Source organism: Falco rusticolus, chromosome 4 (genome assembly GCF_015220075.1).
Source record: "Falco rusticolus isolate bFalRus1 chromosome 4, bFalRus1.pri, whole genome shotgun sequence".
Lineage (NCBI taxonomy): Eukaryota > Metazoa > Chordata > Aves > Falconiformes > Falconidae > Falco > Falco rusticolus.
This window is the reverse complement of record NC_051190.1, coordinates 48911655-48932798: the sequence shown is the minus strand read 5'-3', so window position 1 is coordinate 48932798 and position 21144 is coordinate 48911655. Positions and strand designations below refer to the sequence as shown.

The 21144-nt window shown below is 52.8% G+C and overlaps 1 protein-coding gene across 3 annotated transcripts in view; it reads left to right on the top strand.

Moving 5' to 3' along the window:
- The first annotated feature begins 790 nt into the window (after positions 1-790).
- The window catches only part of SH3GL1 (SH3 domain containing GRB2 like 1, endophilin A2), a 29834-nt gene continuing 9480 nt past the window's right edge, over positions 791-21144 (top strand). For 2 of the 3 annotated variants that reach the window (XM_037385070.1, XM_037385069.1), the window contains exons 1-4: positions 792-992; positions 19734-19802; positions 19913-19985; positions 20653-20796. In XM_037385070.1, coding sequence (XP_037240967.1) covers positions 948-992; positions 19734-19802; positions 19913-19985; positions 20653-20796 — 331 coding nt within the window. In that variant the 5' untranslated portion in view covers positions 792-947. Of the gene's footprint in view, positions 993-19733; positions 19803-19912; positions 19986-20652; positions 20797-21144 lie in introns of all 3 variants that reach the window. The other variant, XM_037385068.1, reaches the window with a different exon arrangement.

The window sequence follows — 21144 nt, the reverse complement described above, 5'->3', positions numbered from 1 at the left end:
CGGCGGCGGCGGCAGCCAATGAGGGGCCGCCGCTGCGACGCGCAGCCGCAGAAGGGGACGGCGGCTACCGCGAGGGATTCTGGGAGCCGTAGTGCGGCGACGAGTAGCCCGCTGTCACTTGTACTCGCCCCCATTTCCTCCGCGGCGCGGCGGCGGGCACCGGGGGACACCGGCGGGTCCCGCTCCCCTGGCTCCGGTTGTGCCGGGCCTCCCGGGGCCGCGGCCGCCTTCCCCCACCTCTCAGCTCCCCTCAGGGACAGCGCTCCCTCAGGTTCAGCGCTTCGCCGCACCGAGGCTGGGTTGAGGGCAGGCCGTCCCCGCGCTGGGGGCCTCTACCCGTTGCCTGTGGAAAGCTTCATTGCGCTGCCGCTGCGGAGCTGCCACCGGTGCCTCTCACCCCCACCCCGCCGCCGCCTCACGCCGGGCCCGCGCGGTGACATGGGCCGGTGATACCGGGGCTTTCCCTCGGGCCTGTCGGCGCTGCAGGGCCCTGTGAGCCCGCTCCCGTGCGTGCCCGGCCGGCCGCCAGCGTACGGGAGAAAGATGTGACTGACTGTCGTAGACCGACACAGCCCGGCAACACCACATTCTTGCGACAGAGGGCTGCCATGCGCCTCGCCTGGGTCACAACGCCGCCCCGCCAGCAGGGGGCGCGGGGTCACCACGTGGCGGGCGCGGCGGCACTCTGGGCGGCCGGAAGGCGTGTCTCGGTGGTGCGGCTGGCGGCGCTCCGCAGGGCCGCCAGGGGGCGGGGCGGGGCGGGCGCTTCCTGGCGGCGGCGGCGGAAGCGGCGGCGGCGGCGGAAGCGGCGGCGGCGGCGGCCGGGCCGGGCTGGGCTGGGCTGTGCGTGCCGAGGCGTCCCGCCGCCCCAGGCGTACCCAGGCGGCGGCAGCAGCAGCAGCAGCAGTAGCGGCGGCGGCGGCGGCGGCGGCAGCAGCAGCAGCAGCATGTCGGTAGCGGGGCTCAAGAAGCAGTTCTACAAGGCGAGCCAGGTGAGGTACCAGGGCCCCTCCATCCCTCCCGCCGCCGCGGCCTGGGGGTGGCCGCTCTGCCCTTACGCGGGGCCCCCCCCACTGGCCCCGGCCCTCAGCCACTTGCCCCGGCTCAGCGGTGCTGTGATCCCCGCCGTGATCTCCCCCCGGCATCGCCCCCCGGTGGTCCAGCCCGGCACCTCCTGCCCGAACCTCCCTGCCCGCGTTCGGTTCCCCGGGTGCCCCCCAGTGTGTGTCCCCTCGCGGGGGGCTCCCGGCCACCCCGGGGCTCGGTGTCTCGTCTCCCGCCGTGGCAGGGCAGGACCCGGCCCTGTGTGGGGAGTGGGAGCTGCTGCAGCCCCCCCAGTGCTCCCCACGGGAGCTGGGGGGGGGTGGTTCTGGGGTTGGGCCTGGCCCCCCAGGCTGGGGCTGTTGAAGGGGCATCCGCGGAGAAACCGGAGGTGCTGGCCCAGGTGGGGGTGCTGGCCCGGGTGGGTGTCACGGGTGGGATGTGCAGCCCCCCCTTCCCTGCCAACTGCCTGTGGCGGGGAGCGGGTCCAGCCAGCCTGGCAATGGCTTGAAGCCCCCCCAACAGCCAAGGGCACCCTTGGATGTGCTAAGTGAAGCGGGATTTTGGGAGGAAAGCCCTGGAAAGGGTCGAGGTCGTAGGTGGGATTCACCGACCCCGTTAACCTCGGAGGCAGCTGCATCCCAACCTCAGGAAGATCCCGCTTCCCGGAGAGCAGCTGGCGGCAGGGCCAGGAGGGATCTGGGGGCTGGCGAGGGAGCCCGGGGCCCCGGCTCGCACGGGAAACGGCTGGGGATGCTGGAAAAAAACTTGGCAGATGTGCGATTTTTAGCCGAGCAAGATTGATCCTGTAGTTAATTGATTGTTCCGGTGGTAAGCAGGGAGTTTCTGTCATTATAAAGTGAAGATGGTGAAGTGGGGCTCCTCGCAGCTCGGGGGGCTGCAGCTCTTCCCCCCCACACCTGGGAATCTGCTTTAGTGGGTTTTATAAACACCTTCTCCCGTGCCCTCCGCACAAGGGGTGGCTGGTCCAAACCCCCCCAGCAGAGTTATCCTTCCCTCTGAACACTGAAAATAACAGGATGTTTTTTTAATGTAGTTTTGGAACGATTTGGGAATTGCAGATACTCCTCTGCTTCCCCTGGTTGCTGCTTTTCTGACCCTGTTTTAAATTTAAGGTAAATTTTGTACAGATGTACCGCCAGACCGTGTTTTCCAGGCACAAAGTTTCAAACCCTTTAAGCTCAGCCCAAGCGTGTTTGCTACGTGTGTCGCCTCCTTTCTTGGCTGTGTTTACAAAAAAGCATTTTGCTTAAACAGCAAAGCAAAATAACAGATTCTTTAAGTCATTCCCCACCCCCTTTCTCACAAACCCCTGCATCATGGGGTTTTTTTATCACTTCCATGAGGGAAGGTTGTGCTGAAAACTCAGTGTAGGAGGATTTTGCTGGCGTGGATGTGCTGTGGTGGTGTGGCAGGGCAATTAGAGGTGAAAGCTCATCGGTGAGTCAGGAGTAGTGTGTTTCTGAAATCTAAAACCATCATTTTAAAACACCTGATGAAACGTTTCGTGGGAGGCGTTATTGTAATGTGAAGTAATATGCAGTCTTTGGTGGGGTTTGGTTTTTTTTTTGTTACAGGGGCCTTTTTTTCTTAAAAGGAACTACTTTGGCTGCTTGTGGAAATATTAAACCTGGCACAGCTGTCCAGGGAGAAATAACTTGCCCAACACACAGACTTGGTGGCCTGCTTGCCTCTTGTGCGTGCATGCACGTACATCACTTGAGCACTTAGACTGCGTTTGGTGGCATACTAAACTGGGAGAGAAGGTGTATTTGCAATTGCATCGTGTGTATTTGTAGCTGCATCGTGAGTTCTTTTGTGGCTCTTGTTGCTGCAGGGTTTTGGGAGCTGATTTAATCCGAAGAAGCTGGGTTTGGTATGAGGTTTGCCACCAATGTCTGTGAAGCAACATGCTTTGCAGGGCCAAGAGGGATGCAGTCCTCTCTCGGAGGCGCTGCCACCCCCTTTGCAGTGCCCTGGTGATGGGGACACAGTTATCTACATTTTAGAGATGCTCTGACTGGAAATTGGGAGTGGCTGATTCCAGTGTGGCCATTTTTCTGCCTTCTCCTCCTCTCCCTTCCCCTTCCACCTTCTTTCCCTTTCCCTCCACAGGTCCCACTCCTCAGCCGCCCCTTGGCTGAAGGAGAGGAGGATTAGTTATTTTTTGGCTCCCTTAAAGCTATCGGACGCTGCCAAAACCAAACATGTGGAAGATCTTTCCTAAAATGTTATGTTTCATTCCACGTCTGTTGTTAATTGAAGGAAAACGGAGCCAGGACCAAGGTCTGCAAGGACCTCGGCACCACTGGAGCAGCAGGTTTGGGATGCTCCCTGTGCGACGAGGAGGCTCGTAGCTGGAGGGAGCAGGGCATGGCTTGTGGGCTACTGCTGTCTGATTCCTGCAGGCCCACATCTTCTCTGGGTGAGGCAGCCAGGCGCCCACACTCAGAAGAGAGCTGAGATAGTATCCTGAAAAAAAAAAAGTCACGCTGGCAAATACTGCAGATGGTGAGCAGTTCTGTGTGTGCTCCAGAACAGGTTCTGCTAGTTCACAGCAAAATGTTCTTTTAAAAAAACCCAACTGTAGAAAACATTCTCACAAAAGGAAGGAGGAGAAACAACAGTGGCAGCTTTGAGCTCCAGCATCACAAGCTGGGAGCAGGGTGGGAAGTCCCTGCCAGCAGGTACGAGACCATCTGGTCCTGGAGCTCCATCGAGCCTTGATCCATCAGCAGCCACTCGGACACACAAGAATTTGCAGGAACCTTTGTGCTGGAGAAATGGCTTTGTTTGCATAGTTTGCTTTTTATATGGATGCATGTACATCCTAAAAGCCTCCAAAACTTTCCATTAACCACTGGACAGGGCAGGCTGCGCAAGCAGGGCGCCTGCCTGTGCCGTTCCGGGGCAAATCTGATGCTGCCTGGGTGTTAGTGGGTTTGTCACCACTGGCACATGCAGCAGCAGCCCTGCCTGGCCCTGGCAAGCTTGTCACCTACTGGTTTGAAGGGACAAGCCCTAGGGTGGAGGCAGCGCTGTAGTGATAAGGTGGTGATAGACACGTCCCCTCCCTCTGTGACAGCAGGACTGTCCTGCCTGGGGTTGTATGCCACCTGGCATCGAGGAGGCAGGAGAAGCAGCACCGCCAGGTCTAATCCTGGCAGCGGGGTGCAGTGCCTTCACCTGTAGCCCATGTTGATGTGGTATGGCCATGGCTCCTGGTGTGGCTACTTTGGGTGCTGCCCTGCAGCTGTGAGGAGTCATTTTGGGTATGACAGAGCCCTTCTGGGGACACACGATGTTCTATGCCAGCGGTTTGGCTTGGGGAGTGGACTCAGCCCAGTCGAGGAAGACAGCATCACTTTTTTCAAACCGGGCTGGTGTTCAGCCCTGGGCACCACTGTCATCCCGAACAGAATTAACGCGCTCCCAAAGCCTGTGTGGTCCAAGGCTGATCCCTGCTAGGCCTGCCTGGGCTTCGGAGCCAGGGTAGTGAGTGGCGGCTCGTGCCCTGCCGTGGCTGGCGAGCCCTGGCCCCAGACACAGACCAGCAGCCGCCTCCTCCACAGGCAAAGTACAAAAGCCATTTTCTGAGAGGGGGAGAGGCAAGTGCTAATTAAGACTAGCAAGCCCTTGACATGCACGCTCTTTCCTGAGTTTGATGACTACTCTCAAGGCTTCTGAAGATATTTTTGAACGTGAATAGCTACTGCTTACTTTCCGCTGGGCCCGAGAGCTGGGGGTGTGCTCTGTAGCCTCCGACAGCCATTTCAGCCCAGAAGGACCACACATTCCCAAGCTCTGTACGTCGGCAATGTGCGCTTTCCGGCCAGTTGTTAATGAGTCCTAAGAGCTTCCTTCCCCGCAGCTTGACTCCCAGGTGCTACGATTTGATGGCATCTGCTCGGAAGGCTGAGGCAGAGGAACCTGCTCCTAGACGCGCTGCACAGGGACCGTTTGGTGATGGGGGACAGAGTGCAGCCGGTGGGCAGGGATGGCTTTTCTCCTTTTTTGTTTTGGCCTTCGTGGTCATTTGCTCTGGCCCATACTGGATTGAGGTTTCCTGTATTTCTCTTTGGGTGAGGTTCATTCTGCGGTGGCTTTGCGCTGTGCTTTCAAATGTTTTAACTCCTCCCTTTCCCAGATGATACCTTTTAAAGCTATGGTTTTGGGGTGGGGTATTTTTGAGGTTCAGTCAGTCCCTCTAGTGTCTGGCTTTCTGGGGCTTTCTCTTGTAGGCATGAGATGCCTTTCCACTCAGGGCCTTTGCTCTGTGTGTGGCTGGGCAGGGGGGGTTCAGGACATCGTAGATGCACTGTGCGGCACAGAAGAGAAACGGAAAGTGTAGGATGCAGAATAACCTTCCACATGGAAACCCAAACCCACAAGGCTCCTTTCCCTGGCCAGAGCTTGTCAGCTGGTGCACTGTCTTGCTGCAGATGGTTTTGATCGTGCCTGCCCTCCAGCTCTAACTTGTTCCTGCTCTAGTAGAGACTGACACACCCCGAGTTCATCTGCACATTTTCACTCAAACTCACTGCTGCCAAAGTTTAAACCGTGGATGGTGTCAGGCTGGAGAGGAGCTGCTGAGCTGGGAGAGCAGAGGGTTGAGCTCCTGCTGCCGACTGTGGGGCAGGGCAGTTATCGCAGCGACAGAGATCACAGAATGGTTTGTGTGGAAAGGGACCTTTAAAGGCCACCTGGTCCAGCCCCCTGCCATGAGCAGGGACATCTTCAACCAGACCAGGTTGCCCAGAGCCCTGTCTAACCTGGCCTTGAATGTTTCCAGGGATGGGGCATCCACCACCTCTCTGGGCACTCTGTGCCTGTGCTTCACCACCCTCAGCATAAAAAAATTTCTTCCTTATATCTAGGGTCTTCTAGATCTATTAGATCTTCACTTGCTGCAGCTTTTTGGCCAGTGGATGCCAGTTGAAGCTCTTAGGACAGTACCAGTGCCCAGAGACATTAAAGGGGGGGCACAGCTCCCCCCTTTAAAAGGCCAGGCTCTGCTCTGCAGTGGCATCAGAACTTCATGCTGACTTGTCTCGAATCCTCCAGCAATTAGTAAAGCCAAGGGTGGACCTGAGATGCTCTGTGTGGTGGCTTTTCTGCTTTCCCAGAAAGCCGAGGCGAGAGGTGTGAGCATATGCAGGGAGTGGGGCTACCTGCCCCGTCTGTGGGGGGAAGTCCTGGGGAAGCCCATGCTGGGCCACTGGGACCAAGACTTCACCCAGGAGAGCACCCAGAGCTGTCAGTGGAGGAACCAGGCACCTGGGGTGGGGGGGTTGAGGTGCTGTTTTGGGCTCATGTGTTCTTTTTTGAGCTGTTCTGCTGAATTTCGCATAACTGTGCTGTGCCACCAGCAAGCAAGTCAGCCTGTCCCTCAGCAGCAGGGTCTGAGGAGCAGGAGGAGATCCTGGGAGCAGGTCACTCCTTGGCTTTTCTACTGTGGCAGTGGCTGTGCTTTGATGATGAAGGCAGAATGAGGACTGTGTGCTGCTGTGGCACGGCGAGCAGGTAATTCCTGGCGGAGGTAGTTGGCAGTGTCGGGCTCTTAAGTTCCTTATCTATAAGTGGGCATTTGTATCGAGGAGTCAAGGGATTTTGCTGATTCCTGCCAGCCTGGCCCTTCCCTCCCACAGCACCTGATGTTTGTTCTATTAATATTAACCTGGGCCGGAGTCCCCTGTAGCCTCCCTACTTTATCTTTCAATATTAATCTGCTCCCGAGGCTGGAGAAAAGCTGGATTTGCTCGAGTGCAGCGTGACTCCCGTCCACTCGGTTTGCCAGCCGGGGTCTGTCCAGGAGGGAGTCGTACTCAGCAGTCAGCCTGAGCATCCCAGCCTGACACCCCAAGCCCCCAACAGCTTGCTGTCGCTGGAGATGGGTGTTTTGGTGTGGTGTGTTTGCAGATCCATGTATAGCAGATGAACAAGTGAAGGAGGGTACATGTCAACAAACCTCTTAGCGGAGGGGATGAGACTTCAGCATATCCCTTTTCTAGCCTAGGCAATGATGACTGAATACTTGTAGAGATTCCTTCTACCCAATCTAGCTAAAATGACTGTGTGCAGGATTTTTTCGTATTAACTCCCTCTCCTTTTCCTGCATGATTTGTCGTCGGTGAAACACCTGCCACAGCAACATTGTTCAGCTGGTTAATCATTGATGGAGCTGAGCTGAGCAGCCCCATAACGGAGCAGTTTTCAGCTCTTCTCAGTATTGTTCAGCCTGTCTGGAGTCACAGGCAGGGGATGGCTCATGTCTCTGCATCAGTTAAACTTGGCTTCCCCCCCCCTTTTAAGATTGCTTTCGCAGCCATTGGGCTCCAATAGCAATGAGAACTCGGGATTCTTGAAAGGCAAAGACAGAAAACAGAGGTGGGAAACTCCAGCTCTCTGTACCCTGCTCCATTTGCTCCCCTTCTCATTTCTAACGTCAAACGGGGAAAGTGTTATCCTGTGTTTGCAGCTGGGGGAATCTGGGACGCAGGAAGGATACGTGACTCAGGGCTGGGGGGGGGATTATGCGGCATTAGGAGCGCTGATTCCTCCTCGTCATCTCGCTCTGCGCAGTGATGCCTGCCCATCTGCCTTGGGGCTCTCTGTCTAAAATTGTCTGTTTATCTATCTGTTTTCACAGGTTATGGGTGAACTGTTGAAAGTGGACGATGCCAAGGGGGATGGTTTCTGGATGCTGTGGAAGGAAATCCTTCCTCCCCCTTCTCCCTGCCAATACTTTCCTCCTGGGAAAGAGCAAAATAGGGATGAGATCAGGCAGGCTGGCTTGTAAAAGCTGATTCATTTCTTCAGCACATATTTTTTTTTCCTTCTTCCTTCTCTTCCCCCATCCCTACATATGCCAGTGCCTTTTGCCAGGGCTCGCAGCCCCATCCAAGCTCTAGGTGGTAAAACCGGAGGGACTGCAGCCTGTGCTGGGAGCAGGGCAGCTCCTCCTGCCTGAGATTGCAGAAATACCAATGTAAAAAATCAAATCTGCGAGCTGCCTCAGCAGGCTCGGAGCCCCTCGGGGAGGGAATTTGTGTGCTGTGGGGTATGAGGGGTTATTGCAAGACCTGAGCCTGCTGCAGCCTGCGTTGATGTTGGTGTCCCTTCTGGAGAAGGTGGTTTGCACTGTTCCCAAGCAGGATATCAGACTACCAATAAGACCAGAAATAAAATAAATCCATAATCCAGAAGGTCTTGAGTGTGTAATGCCAGCTGAACTCATTCACATGGAAACTCGGTGATGTATCTAGATACTGATGCTGTTTCATAAGACTCCCGTGTTCCAGAGGACTGCACTTGTGGTCCTTTCCATCTTCTTAATTGCACTGATTAAATCATCAGCCGGAGCCATGAGGTCAGGGGCCTGGAGCCGGAGCGTGTGGGAGGTTGCTCCTGTCAATGGGGGTGACTTTTTCCTGTGGATCTGCACCCTGCTGAGCTGTGTCCCCCCAGCACTGCCAGGGCTGTGTCTCGGCCTTCCCCCAGGGAGCAGCTGAGGCTCTGTGCAGAGCCGAAGTGGATGGGGCAGGATTTGGGCTCACTGGGCTGGGAAAGCCCCGCAGCAGCACGTAGCTTCTCTTTTCATAAGCTGCTGTGTGACGTGACTTAGTGCAGTATTCAGCCCCTCTTGGCCTCAGCCTGTGATTATAAAAGCGATAATGAATTTTTTTTTTTCCCCAATGTTTCCTTTTCCTCTTCCCCTCAGCTCCCCCATCCCTTTGGTCCGCAATCCTGTGACTTTCAGGAACAACTTCCCATTGACGGGAAAGGGTCACGTTTGGCCTGAGCTGGAGGGATAAACAAGCTGTTTTGGGGATCCTCTCCAGTGGCTGTGTGGTTTCGTTGCTGGATGTGGCTTTGCCCGTAGTGCCTGGGGGTGTGCTGGTGAGTCCTTCAACCTGCTGGAGCACAGGCAGGGGTGTCCCCGTTGCACTGGGGCTGTTCCTGGGGGGACTCCTGGTCCCCCTGAGCTCCTGGACCTGCCCTGCCACTCCTCTTGCAGCACATAAGGCCCATCAAGGAGAGTCTGGGCTGCTCATGCTTCCAAGAAAAGCCTTCTAGCCCATGGCATGTGTAATTACCTTCGTTGTCAATACCTTATTAATAGAAGTAGTCTTTTTTTTTTTTTCTTTTAAAGCCACTGGGAATTCTAGAATCTTCCTATCTCCTAATATCTGGCTATTAATGAAGTGCATGATACTGTCACTAATTAGATTGCTTTTCTGCTCAAAAAAAAAAAAAAGACAAGTTAAATGCATATCCATAATGAAATTCTGTCTTTCAGATGGAAGATAAAATTTGCATGATTAAAGGTTTAAAGGGCTTTTTCTAATTGAGAAAGTGCTTCATAATTCATCCTAGAGCTTGAAAACCAGGCTGTATCTTCTCATTTGGCCCAGACTTTATTAATCAATGATAATTTATTAACCACGTTCTTGACCAAATATGTTTTGGCTTTACAGGACTAGCTATATTTAAACTTGATCTTGCCACTTTCGTGACTTAAAAGGCAGAAAAATGGTGAACAATCATCTACATACAAAGCAAATCCACTGTGTAAGAAGGTGCTGTTCTTGCTGGAGTTGTTCCCCCCCCAGTTTTCTCGCTGTAAGCCCCATGGTGGAGCATTTGGAAAATAATCTTGTTTGTTGGTGACACGTGTCTGTGCACATGCTTTTGGGTGGACTTAGGGGGCACTGGGCAGGCACAAATCTGGAGTGCCAAATGTTGGTGTAGCTATTCTCATAGTAAAGCTCCTTCTGATTGTATTGGGTGAATTTTAAAGACCAAGGGAGTCTGCACTTTTGTGCTTGTCAGGGGTAACATAATCCAAAGGTTATCAGCCAGGATTTCTGCTGCACCTATTGCTCTGGCTGCAGGGCAGAAAGGTGCTAGTGATGCATCGATAGCATCGTCTGCAGAGTAAAAAGCAAACTGCAGAGCGATGGGAGGGATTTGTTCACATTTAAACCAGTCTGAAATGAGTTGTAGCCAGTGTTAAGGATGTGCAGCAAGAAAAAAAAAAGGGTTCGGCATCATCTCGCGTGGGCTGGAAGCAGGACAGAGTACCTGGATGTAGGGAAGGCCCCCGTGCAGAGCTCTTGGTGGAACTGATGCAGGAGTCTGACCTGGTCCAACACCTGCTGCTGGATCGCTCCTGGAAGTCTTACGTTCATCTGTTCACTTGTTCCCACTCGCCTTTTCCTTAGGATGCCGTGCTGTGGTCTGATAGCTGCTAAGCTTTTCCTAGTATTCAAATTAACAAGGAAAACGTGTGTTTATAGTGTTCTCAATTATTTCTTTCCCTCTTTGATGTTTGTATATACTGAGATATCACTAGGTCTGTCCTGGAGTTTTTGCTTGGCCAACACTGTCCTTGTTAAGCCAGGAAGAGGAGGTTTTGCCTTCCCTTTGATGGAGTTGAGCTGCTGCCTGAGCTCAGCACCTTTTTTGATCTCCCTTCTGTCTGTAAACCTGCCTGGGAACTCACCTTGACTCTTCCCTGAACTCATTAGCACTGTCTGCCACCCAACACTGAATGCAGCCATGACTATACTGTTTAGGTAATTGCTCTACATGCCCCATCAGTCTGACTTGGTCTCCTCATGCTGCACATCCACAGGTGGTTCTGCCTCCTTCCCAGTTCTTTGGTAGTCCCTGGGCTCTGTTGTTGTCCAAGATTTTTCTCTGGGTGATGCCAGTTAGTGTCATGCACCTCGGGGAGGTGTTTTTTCATCTGTCTCAGTTTGCATGGGGAGCAGAAATCCCATCTGCTGCTTTTTTGCAAGCTGTCCTGTGGCCATGGTGTTTTCCCCAGGGATATGCAGGTGTTGTAAGCCCCCCTGTTCCCTTTTTTTCTTTTTTTTTTTTTTTTTCCTTTTTGTGAAATCACTAGGAGCGGCATGCAGGCAGGCAGTTGGGGCTGATCTGTACGCCGACCAGAGGACAGGACTGCTGGGTGCCCTGCCTGGGTTTGTCATTGAAGCTTTGCAGAAGAGGAGACCAAGGTTCACAATTACTAGGAGGCACTTCTAGTGCTTTGTACTTTTATATCTCATTTAATGAGCAGTTCCAAGTCTCAAATGCGAGGAGCTGCTTGTCTTTTTCCCCTGGGCCCGCAAAGGTCAGGTGGAGTTGCTGAGGAATGATGTCTCAGCAGCTTTGTAAAAGTCAGGCTGTGATTCACTGAGGCTCGTCTGAGATAGGACGTAGGGAGGTTGGGCAGGAAATCTGGATACAAGGCAAATATTCCACGTTTCCCCTCGGTTTAGTGGGCTTCCTCTGAATTGCTGTAGTCACTGCAAGTGGGTGAGGAGAAAGGCATTGCTGGGGGAGGGAGGAGAGCTGCTGCTTTCTTCCTTACGTGTTTTTGTTTTCCCTGTTCACTTGACCCAATTTTTTTTTTTCCAGCTGAATAGAAATTATGTCTCATTTGGTACAGAGCATGCGAGAGGTGACTAATAATAGGAGAAAATGTTCATGATGCAAATGGCCGTTGCCGACTGTTGGGAGGTGCCCCCTTCCCTGTAGCAAGAACATTTCAAGGGTCTCCCCGTGGTGAGAGCTGCATGTCGAAACCTTTCTCCTCTGGGGTGAGTCTGGTTTTGAGGCAGCGTTGTGCCCTTCCAGCAGGCTGGCCCGTTCCTGCCTGGGTGTTAGCTGGGGCAAGCTGAGCTGCTGGCTTCTGCTCGGGGAGGGAAGGAGGCACCGTTTTTCTCCTCCTGGAGGAGTTAGCTTGGAGAGCATCAAGACGAGCACATAGCCTCGTAAACAGGGATCGCAACCAGGATTTTAAACGCTGTCATGCTGCGGACAAGGAAAGGATGAATCCCCCAAGGACACAGGGAGCGGCTGCATTGCAGTGCATACGTATGCCCTTCTCTGGCCTGAGCTCTGCGAGTGTGACCTGCTGGCTGCTGCTGAAGTTACTTTTTAAAAAAAAAAAAAAAATCATGCTGTCCTCATTCCTCTGAGTGCATCTGCTGGATGGAGATGAGTCATTTGATAGTGCTTTGAGTAGGTGATTTGACAGGTGGCTCCCTAGAAAGCTGTCTTTGCATGTAGCCGCTGTTTCTTTGCGATTTCTGTATAATAAGATTACAACCTGAGGTCACTTTGAAGGCTTTCTACCTTGTTGGAAGGGAAGAGAAGGAGCTCTTCATTGTTCTGGGCTGACCTTCCTGCTCAAAATCAAGGCAATTCCTCCGGCACTGGGTGGAGAGAGGCCAGATCCCCATCTCAGATGGTGAGGGGGTGGAGTGCTCGGTTTTGTTTCTAGACACGTTTTCCCGCTGCACGTGTCTGGAGGCAGCAGAGCACCTCTATGTGTCTTTGCACAAGTACATCGCCGGTGCTTGCGTGGCGAGTCTCGGATAGGACTGGCCATTTTAATGAAAAATAAGGGAAAGAAAGTTCAGGAGAAGACTGAGAGTTGGCTAACAGAGTAAAAATGCTCCTGTGAGCTATTTGGTGGGCAGATTGCAGATTAGATTACTTTGGTGGCCAGTAGAAGTGTCAGGTGCCCCAAGACAGGTTAGATCAATGGCAGGGCTGATGTTAGGACCAAGCAGCAAAGTCTTGCTCTGGAGGGCGAGAGCTTCAGCTGCTGTTCCTCCTTCTCTGGTTTGCCCCACAGCCCAACGGGGATGTGAGAAGTGGTGAGACAGACATCCACCTTCTGTTTTTAGCTCTGCTGATAACCTGCCCTTGACAGTAGGCAAATCGCTTCCTCTCGCACTCTTTCCTCTTCTAGCACTTGTTGGTTTTCTCTCGTTAGAGTGGCAGCTTTTGGGGTGAGAGAGTCCAGTTGGTGCAATGGTGCTTAGCATGATGAGGGGCATGAGCTGCTGGGTGCCTCCAGTCCTGCAGCGGTTCGGAGCATGAGGATCTGCTAGGGAAATGTGCCTTCCTCTTCGTTACAAGTCTAGTGGTAACTGTTCATCCCCTGTTCCGCACAATGAACACTTTGATCTGTTTTCTTCTCCTTAAAGTAGGTCAGAAGTTGCTCAGATTAGTGTGCACTTTGCTGTGGGCATGCCGATCTCTCCTTAAACTGGGGTGTCCGCTGCCTCTCAGCAGCGTCATTCCTTAAGAAAGGATGCCTTCCATTTTTAATTAAAAAAAAACACACCACCAAACCCAAAACATAAAAGCTTCTACAGAGGCAGAATACAGTTAGACCTACAAAGGTAACATGAACAGACAGAACTGCAGGCTGGCTGGGGAGAAAAGGGGTGTGCGCAGTGTTAAAGCTCTCGGTGGGTTTTCATCAGTCGCTGCTGCTCCACGGGAGTCTTGTTGTCTCGTCCCAGTTCCCAGCCCTGTGTGCTTGCTGCCTTTGTGGCTGGGAGCCGGAGACGTGTCCACAGCAGCGAGGCCTTGACACAACGTACATGTGCTCCAGATCCCAACTGGTGTCTGCTGTTGGACCAGCACCTTCTAGTCTTGCCTCTTTTCCAAGGATTATGCCAGGAAGGTGACAATTAACTTTTAATGAGACACTGTGGCACAGACAGGCAGCACATCAGAGCTCAGACATCTGCGAGGGATTGCCATTGGCCTTGAGACACTTCCCAGTACAAGCTGGTTCTGCAAGGAGCCTCTGCGGTGGCAGAGACGTGTGGGGTGCTCGGGGAGGAGCCCCCCCGGGTGTTTTCCAGGAGCTGCAGCTGGACTGTGGTGCTGCTGAGCTCCTGCCTCTCCCGAGCACGCTGTTTGAGGTGGAGTGTGTTTCAAGGAGGCTTTTTGGGGGCTCTGCAGCCCTGCCATTGCCATGTCCCGCTGGCTGCAGCTGAGTGACTAAACCCATTCACTACCCAGCAATTTTAAAGCTTAAATACACAGGCAGCGACAGAATAAATTGTCACGTTGGCTCCGTGGAGCTGCAACCGCCCAGCTGCCTCTTGCACTGTGATGATGAAGCTACCAGTGAAGATGACCAAACACCACACTTGCCAGGGAGTCACGCCTTGCTGAGCCGGAGCAGTGGTGATGGCTTTATCTAGGTTTTACAGAGCATCCCACAGATCTGTGCTGCTGGGCACAATTGAAACTGGGCACCAGCGATCCCGGTCAGCCCTGGTTTTCCTTCACTGCTGCTTCTTCATGTCTCTACCAGGCTGTTGTGTTGCACTCAAGCCCTTTTCGTCTGGGGTTCAAAACATTTACAGCACCTTTTTTAATTATTTTGTGGGCTGGCTTTTTCCATTGTGGACTTGCTCTTTCCTGGTGAAGGGAGCCAGGGTGGAGCTGCTTGTGTGTTTGCTTGTCTGTGGGTTTTTTTTATTATTTCTTGAAGGGAACTTTCTATTGAGAGGCAGAGGGCAGCGGAGAGGAAGAGGAAAGCTTTGATACAGCATTATCTGGAGGGATAAAGTTTTCATTCTACTGTGGGCAGCTGTTTTGAATGTGAGGATGGCATGTTTGATATGTTATAAATAGGGCTGACTGCTATGGAAAAAGCAAGTTTAAAAAAAAAAAAAGTTTTGTGTTTTGCTTGTCTGAGGCTGAGCAAGCGATAATTTCCCATTTTAAAGTATCTAAAGGCTAAAGCGCCGAACATCAAAATCCGGCATGTAAAGTCACATGGAAAAACTGCTTATTAGCAGAAAATGGCACCGAGTTATGTCTCCCACATCCATGGGCTGGGCAGACGAGGACTTTCAGGGTGGCACGCGCTGCAAACCTGCTCTCCTCCAGGTGTCAAGGGGCCTTGCAGGTGCTTCTCGACTGGGGGAAGTTTGGCAGATGGCATCCTCCCTCTCGGCTCGTCCTGAATTTTGCTGCTGATGCTGTACAAAAACCTTTTTCTTGTGTTGGGCATCTTTCACACCTCTGCCAACAGCACCCCCTGGGAGCGATGCAGCCAGGCAGAACAGCCCATGCCACTGCTCCGAGCTGGGGCTGCCCATCTCTTCTTGGGGTATAGCCTCGTCTACTGCTCACAAAACCTCTCCTGATCTTCTGCGCTCCTAAATTTATCCAGGCACATCCTGGCCACACACACCTGCCGCATGGCAAAGCGTGCTGGGCATGGCCTCATGCTCCTGGCAGGAATGTTAATGGGGGTGATGCTGCATCCAGCAATGAGAGAAATGCGGGTTTGGGGTGGGAGTGGGTGTTTCACGTTCCTTCTCCAAGCTTTTGGGATCTGTCTGGGCGTCAGTGACGGCGTGAGCAGACTGATAAGACTGATTGATACCTGTCTGATCCATCTGGTCCATGTAAGGATGCCCAATGCAGTACAGCAAGGGGTGGACACTCAGATTTCTTGATCTGCTGACGTTGTCCCGGAGCTGAGTGGATGAGATGAAGGAAGGATGGATTTTTGAGGAGTAGTGCATGGATTTTGTGTAGTAAGTTGGGAGCGGCTGCGCAGCCCTCCCTTGTTTCTCTCCCACTCCCAGCTGTAAAAGAGAAGCCCTCTTCATCACGCCTTTCTTCCCTCTCTGTGTACACATACCATTCCTGCCTCTCCCCGTAGCCAACCTCCTGCTGCAGTAGTTAGTTTAAATAATAGGTCTTTCATTTCTGAAAATCTTCCACCACACGCAGCCCTCCGGTGGGTTTTGAACAGCGAGGGGAAGTCGGGATTGTTCGCGTTCCCACGCCCCTGGGAAGGAAGCCGACGGAAGTCCCCGTGAGCTGATGCTCTTTAAAATGAAGCTGCAGAAACTGCAAAGTGTGGTTGGGAGCAGCCCTTTGGTGGTGGGAAGTGGTCATATCTCATTCCTCTGGATCAGCTCTCCTGTGGATGAAGCGGGCTGGATGCTGTGCTCTACGTGATGCTCGCTGAGGTGGGGGCTACTGCACCCCGGCACAGCTCAGGAGCCCTGCACCAGCCTTCAATTAAGTGCACCTCCCTACTCTGATCTCAGGTTGGAGCTATCTAGGGCATATTTTAACTGCCAGTATCCTTTTAATTAAACATGGATGGGAAGCGAGGGATTGATTCCCGGCTTCTCTGTTGGAATTTGCGTGCACTGTCTGCTTCAGCCCTCTTCCCCCGCCCTGCGGCATGGTTTGGTTGCGATGCCAGGTAAACAGCCGTCCCGTTTTGAAGCAGTGACGCCCAACTGTATTGCCTTGTGCTAATATTTGCTCTAGGAAGCATTCAGCTTCGGCTGCTGCAGTGGTGCGGCTGAGGGCTTCTGCCCAGTGGCTGCACCCTGCCCCTCTCTCTGAGCCGTGGCAGGGCTTGCTTCGGGTTTAACCTTTTAGTATGTGTCCCATCCTGGTAGGGCTGGGAGATTAAAGAAACCAGAGACAATAGACTTGTTCTCATCTTTCACTCCAAGCCAGCTGATGTGCTTCAGCATAAGGCTGCAAGAGAGTATTTAGGCCACTGAATTTGATTAGCGATTTGCATATCTTGCCTTGCACCGTCCCTTCCCTGGCTTCACATATGTCTTGGTTGCAATGTTCACAGGAGGTTAGATCCCCGACCAGGGCAAGATGGATGTATCCCAAGTCTTCTCTTGGCTGCTCAAGAAATAAAAATGCAGAAAATTGTCACCACATCCTCAAAAAAGCCACCGAGCTGCTCCCTGGAGGAAGCTGTGCTGGGATGTGCACCGGCAGCATTTCACTGACCATCTTACAGTTCACTTACACCAAGCCACATGCTACGAGCAGCACGTGGATGCTTCCTTCCCCTCCTGTCCGGCAAGCAAGGGGCGAGCTTTCCTGTGGACTTCATGCTCCCCTGAGAAAGGCGGCCGCCTACTTGCCAACCCTCGCCAGCTCCATAGGCGGCACGATGAGACGCACGATGGGCGCTTGGAAACTTGGCTCCCAGTTCCATCGTGAAGCTCTAGGTTAAACAAGGAGCTGGCGAGGGCTTCTCCTGGCTCGTGTCTCGGCTAGCGCCATGGTGGAATCAGCATTAGTTTGTCTTCCTGACTGACAGATTTGGGAGCGTGGGGATAGGGATGGAGCTGCTGCGGATGGCACATGATCCCACCTCCTTTCCTCCTGTGATGAAGCCTCCCAGTTTAATTAGAGCCGGCAGGGAGAGAACCTCAATTGTATTATTCCTTCGCAGCAGGGCAGCAGTAGCATTTCTTGGACGTCAAAAGGAGGATTAAATTAGTCTGCGAGTGAGGGGGTTTTTACCTCCTTCACGTCTCTGGGCTCTCTGGGTGGGTGTTAAGCCTCCCAGATCACTGTGGTGATCAATGCCTGTGACATGGCATGCAGTCCCTGATGACAGCCCAGCTCCCTGCCGGAAGGGTTATTTGCAGCTTTCTGGGCTGCAAATTTGTGGGTGGGTGGGTGGAGAAAAGCAGGAATGGAATCGCTTGGGATAATTGCACCCTTCCCAGGTGTATTAAAAAATAAAGGAGGTTTCCAGAGGTGCAACCTTTGCGAAAGCGATCCATGCCCCCTTCTGTCTGTGGAGGCTGTGGGACTTTTGGCAGGGGACAGGCAATGGCAGCTGGGAGCGAGCTTTGCTCCGCTGAGCTTGCCCTGGCAGGCAGAGCAACTGCTTGGTGGGGATTTTTTTTCTAGACTCAGTGTGTCTGGAGAGGAATGTGTGCCTCCCCATCTCGGAGCCGGCTTGCAGGGGTGTGTGCTGGCACCCCAGGCGTGGAGCAGGGGTCCAAAAAAAGCGAAAAAATCATGCTTGGATCGGCTGCCTGCCTGCGGGCAGCTGGGGGGGTGATGATATCCCTTCGAGCCTCTTCGTGTGCTAGCCAGATGCAGCATGGCAGGGGCAGGCAGGGCTGGGACATCCTGGCGTGCTCTTGCTGGGTCCTGTGGACTGGTGAAGCCCTTACCTGAGGGTTAAACCGGAGAATGAAATCCAGAGCTGTGCTGGGCCAGCCAGGGGAGCAGCAACCCTCTCCTTTCCCACAGTGTCTAAATGTCACGGGTGAACTACAGCCACCCCTCTTTGTTGGGCATCTCAGGTCCTCTGCTGAGCCATGCTTCCTCCCAAAGAGGAAAAAAGTTTCCCTTGGTGCAGCAAGGCTCCGAGAGGCTTGTGCCTCATTTGTCAGCCTCGTTGAACCCTTGTTTTGGCCCTGCAGTGACTGACCTTGCACAGCTCCGTGCCGAGCGGTCGGTTGGAAGAGCTCTCCGTGCTCCCCAGCCTCTCCTCCGTAATGTCCGTGCTGCTCGGCAGTGTTGAGCGGTTGCTGATGTCTCCCCACCAAGATGCAAGAAGCTTATCAGCTGTGGCTGTGCTCTGAGCAGCAATGTTTGTCCTCAGAAGCAAAGCTGGGCACTTGCTGTACTGTATTTTTTTTTTCCTCCTTTCTATTTTGGAGCCTGGAAATGGGATTTTTGCTGAAACACTGAAGATCTTGTTCTTTGTAATAACAAGCATTACTTCTGCATGTCCTGCCTGATAACTTCATTTCTGGGGGCTGAGCGCCCGCATGGTCGGTGCAAGCAGGCAGGGCAGAGTGCCTGGCCCGGTGCCTCCGAGTGCTTTTGCTGAAGTGTTCTCCCCCCATCTTCCTCAAAAAAAGTAAGGAACCGTTTTGAATCCCCACGGGAGCAGGAGGGTTCAGAGGAAGAAAGACTTGATAAAATCAAGTATTTGATGTTGAAGTAAACAAACCTGTATTGTTCATCCAGAACTGGAGTTTTGACTACAAACATGTGAAATCCTGGCGATGCCCTGCCGCAGGCATCAAGCACTTGGGAGTCAGCGCCTGTTTCCTAGACCGCCTTTGATGTCTGTGTAGGTAATTTGCTATCCGTTTAGACCAGTTCGGGGCAAGATAATGACTAATTTTGGCCAATCCATCTGTCCTGCATCCCCAGGCACTGTCACTTGCCTTGCCACACTGGTGTGGAGCTGGGAAGGAAGCGTTCCTCTCCATTTGGGCTACAGGAAAGGACACTTTTTAGGTGGATTTAATAAGGCACTTATTGTCTTTCAGCTCTGGCAGTTGAATGGCAAGGTTTAGGGAGCAGGGGTCTTTTCTTAGACCTAGTGCTATTTAGAACTAAGTTGATAAGCCTTCACACAAACAGCCAAAAGCAGCCCTGTCTTTACAGCTTGTCGAACATCTCACCTTTTCACTAGTTCTAGAACAGGCGTCAGAGATGCTTTGATAAATGGATTTGAAAACTTTACTGTAGCTTTTGCAGATCTCTTTATCCTCTGCTTACAAAGAATTCAAAACCCCCGTGCCCCAGATCCTGAGCTCCTCCAGTATTTCCCCTAAGAGTGATGATTTAGGGCTTTGAGAAGTCTCTGCTCTCTCGAGACTCTGTTCTTGTGCTGGCTGCTGTGAGCAGAGTGTGTTCGTTCCCTGTTTACTTGCATTTTGCCATGTGTGAAACTGAAGCCTTGGCTCAAAATGGAGTCGAGAGACAATTCTGCTGCTTGGTTTTTCCAGCAAGCGTTGGAGTTGGAGCCGTGTGGTGTGATTTAAGGAGCTGTGTAGCTTCTGTTGGGTGAGGAATATCCTGGCTGAGCCAAGCTTTGGGGAGGGTAGGAGATGCGTAGATTTTCAGTGGGCAGTGTTAGCAAAGAGCTACCTCTTTCTGATGTGCTTTGGGTTGTTCCTGCCACCTCCTTTCTCCTGCAGATGCTGTCTGGACCTTCCCTTTCTGTCCCAGAGACTTACTCCACGAGGTATAAGGAGCTTTAAGCAGTTAGTTCAATGCCTGATTCCTATTCTCTTGTTCTTTTTCTGCAGCTGGTCAGCGAGAAGGTTGGAGGGGCTGAAGGGACCAAGCTAGACGATGACTTCAAGGAAATGGAAAAGGTGAGTAAGGAACAAGAGAAATCTAAAACTGCCCATACAATGCCTCTGTGACCTTGCCGAAGCCCTGAGCTGAGCTTCACTGCTGCTGGGTCATCTTGTCTTACCTACAGAAAGTGGACCTGACCAGCAAGGCAGTTACAGAAGTATTGACCAGAACAATAGAGTACCTCCAGCCGAACCCAGGTGAGTGCCTGAACTTCCCCTGTCCCCTTCCCTCTGCCCCACCATTTTCCAGGGAAAAGAGGCAGAGGGGACAAAGAGATGTCAGAGAGAACCTTTGTGGCCCTGAGATACTGGTTACCAGCCCACTTCCGAGGCCAGGAGGCTCGGGTGCAGGCTCAGATACCCCTCTTGCCCTGTGCCGTGTTCTGGGCTGTACAACGCTGCTGTTGCTGTTGAGCAGTGAAAGAACAGACACATGTTCTGCCTTGGACCTAGAGAGGCTCAGTTCAGTTGCCTTCAGAGGCCCTGAAGGAGACCCATTTTTCTCAGGATATCTGGAAAAAATGGTGTCTCTGGGCCAGGAAGGGGTGGCTGGCTTGTAGGCATCACCTCTGAAGCCTGCTGTCCTGCATGCTTCCAAGCAGCTCGTTCAGAGAGCGCTCCAGGGACTATGGGAGGGCTGGGGAAACTCCTTTGGCCTTCACTGGCGAGTTTGGGGAACTATTTTTGCTTGCTGTCTTGGAAAAGAAACTTCTCCTTTTGTAGTGAATGATATTTCTGGTAGATGAAGACAATAGGGCTTCTTGGCTTTGGGTGTAGCTTGAAGAAAAAAAAAAGCTGGCAGTGGCCAGCTGCTGCTGGCAAGTCCAAGTAATTGCAAACACGGCTGTGGCTGTTTCTGTGCCAGCTTCCAGAGCCAAGCTAACCATGCTCAACACGATGTCGAAGATCCGCGGGCAGGTGAAGAACCCCGGCTACCCGCAATCGGAAGGGCTGCTGGGGGAGAGCATGATCCGATACGGCAAGGAGCTGGGTGAGGACTCCAACTTCGGTGAGTGTCCTGTCAGGCCAGCTCCCCCTAGGAGCGTGCAGATGAGGTGGCAAAGGCTGCTGCCAGATTTCCAAGCTGTTACTCTAAATTCTGGAAGGGCTGTGTGACCCTTTGCATCACCTAACGGTACTGAGGGCTCTTAAAAGACGTTCAAAGACTTCCACCCAGGGCGGCAGGGAAGAGGCGAGCAGAGCCCAGGTGTCCGATCCATGGCATTATGTGCAAAACCACCTCTTAATACTTTCTTATTAAACACTGAGATAAATTTGCATGTAGGAAAAAATGCTTCCTTGCTTGTAAATTGAACAATGGTGATGTGGAAAGTAGATCAAGCGAGATTTCAAGTTT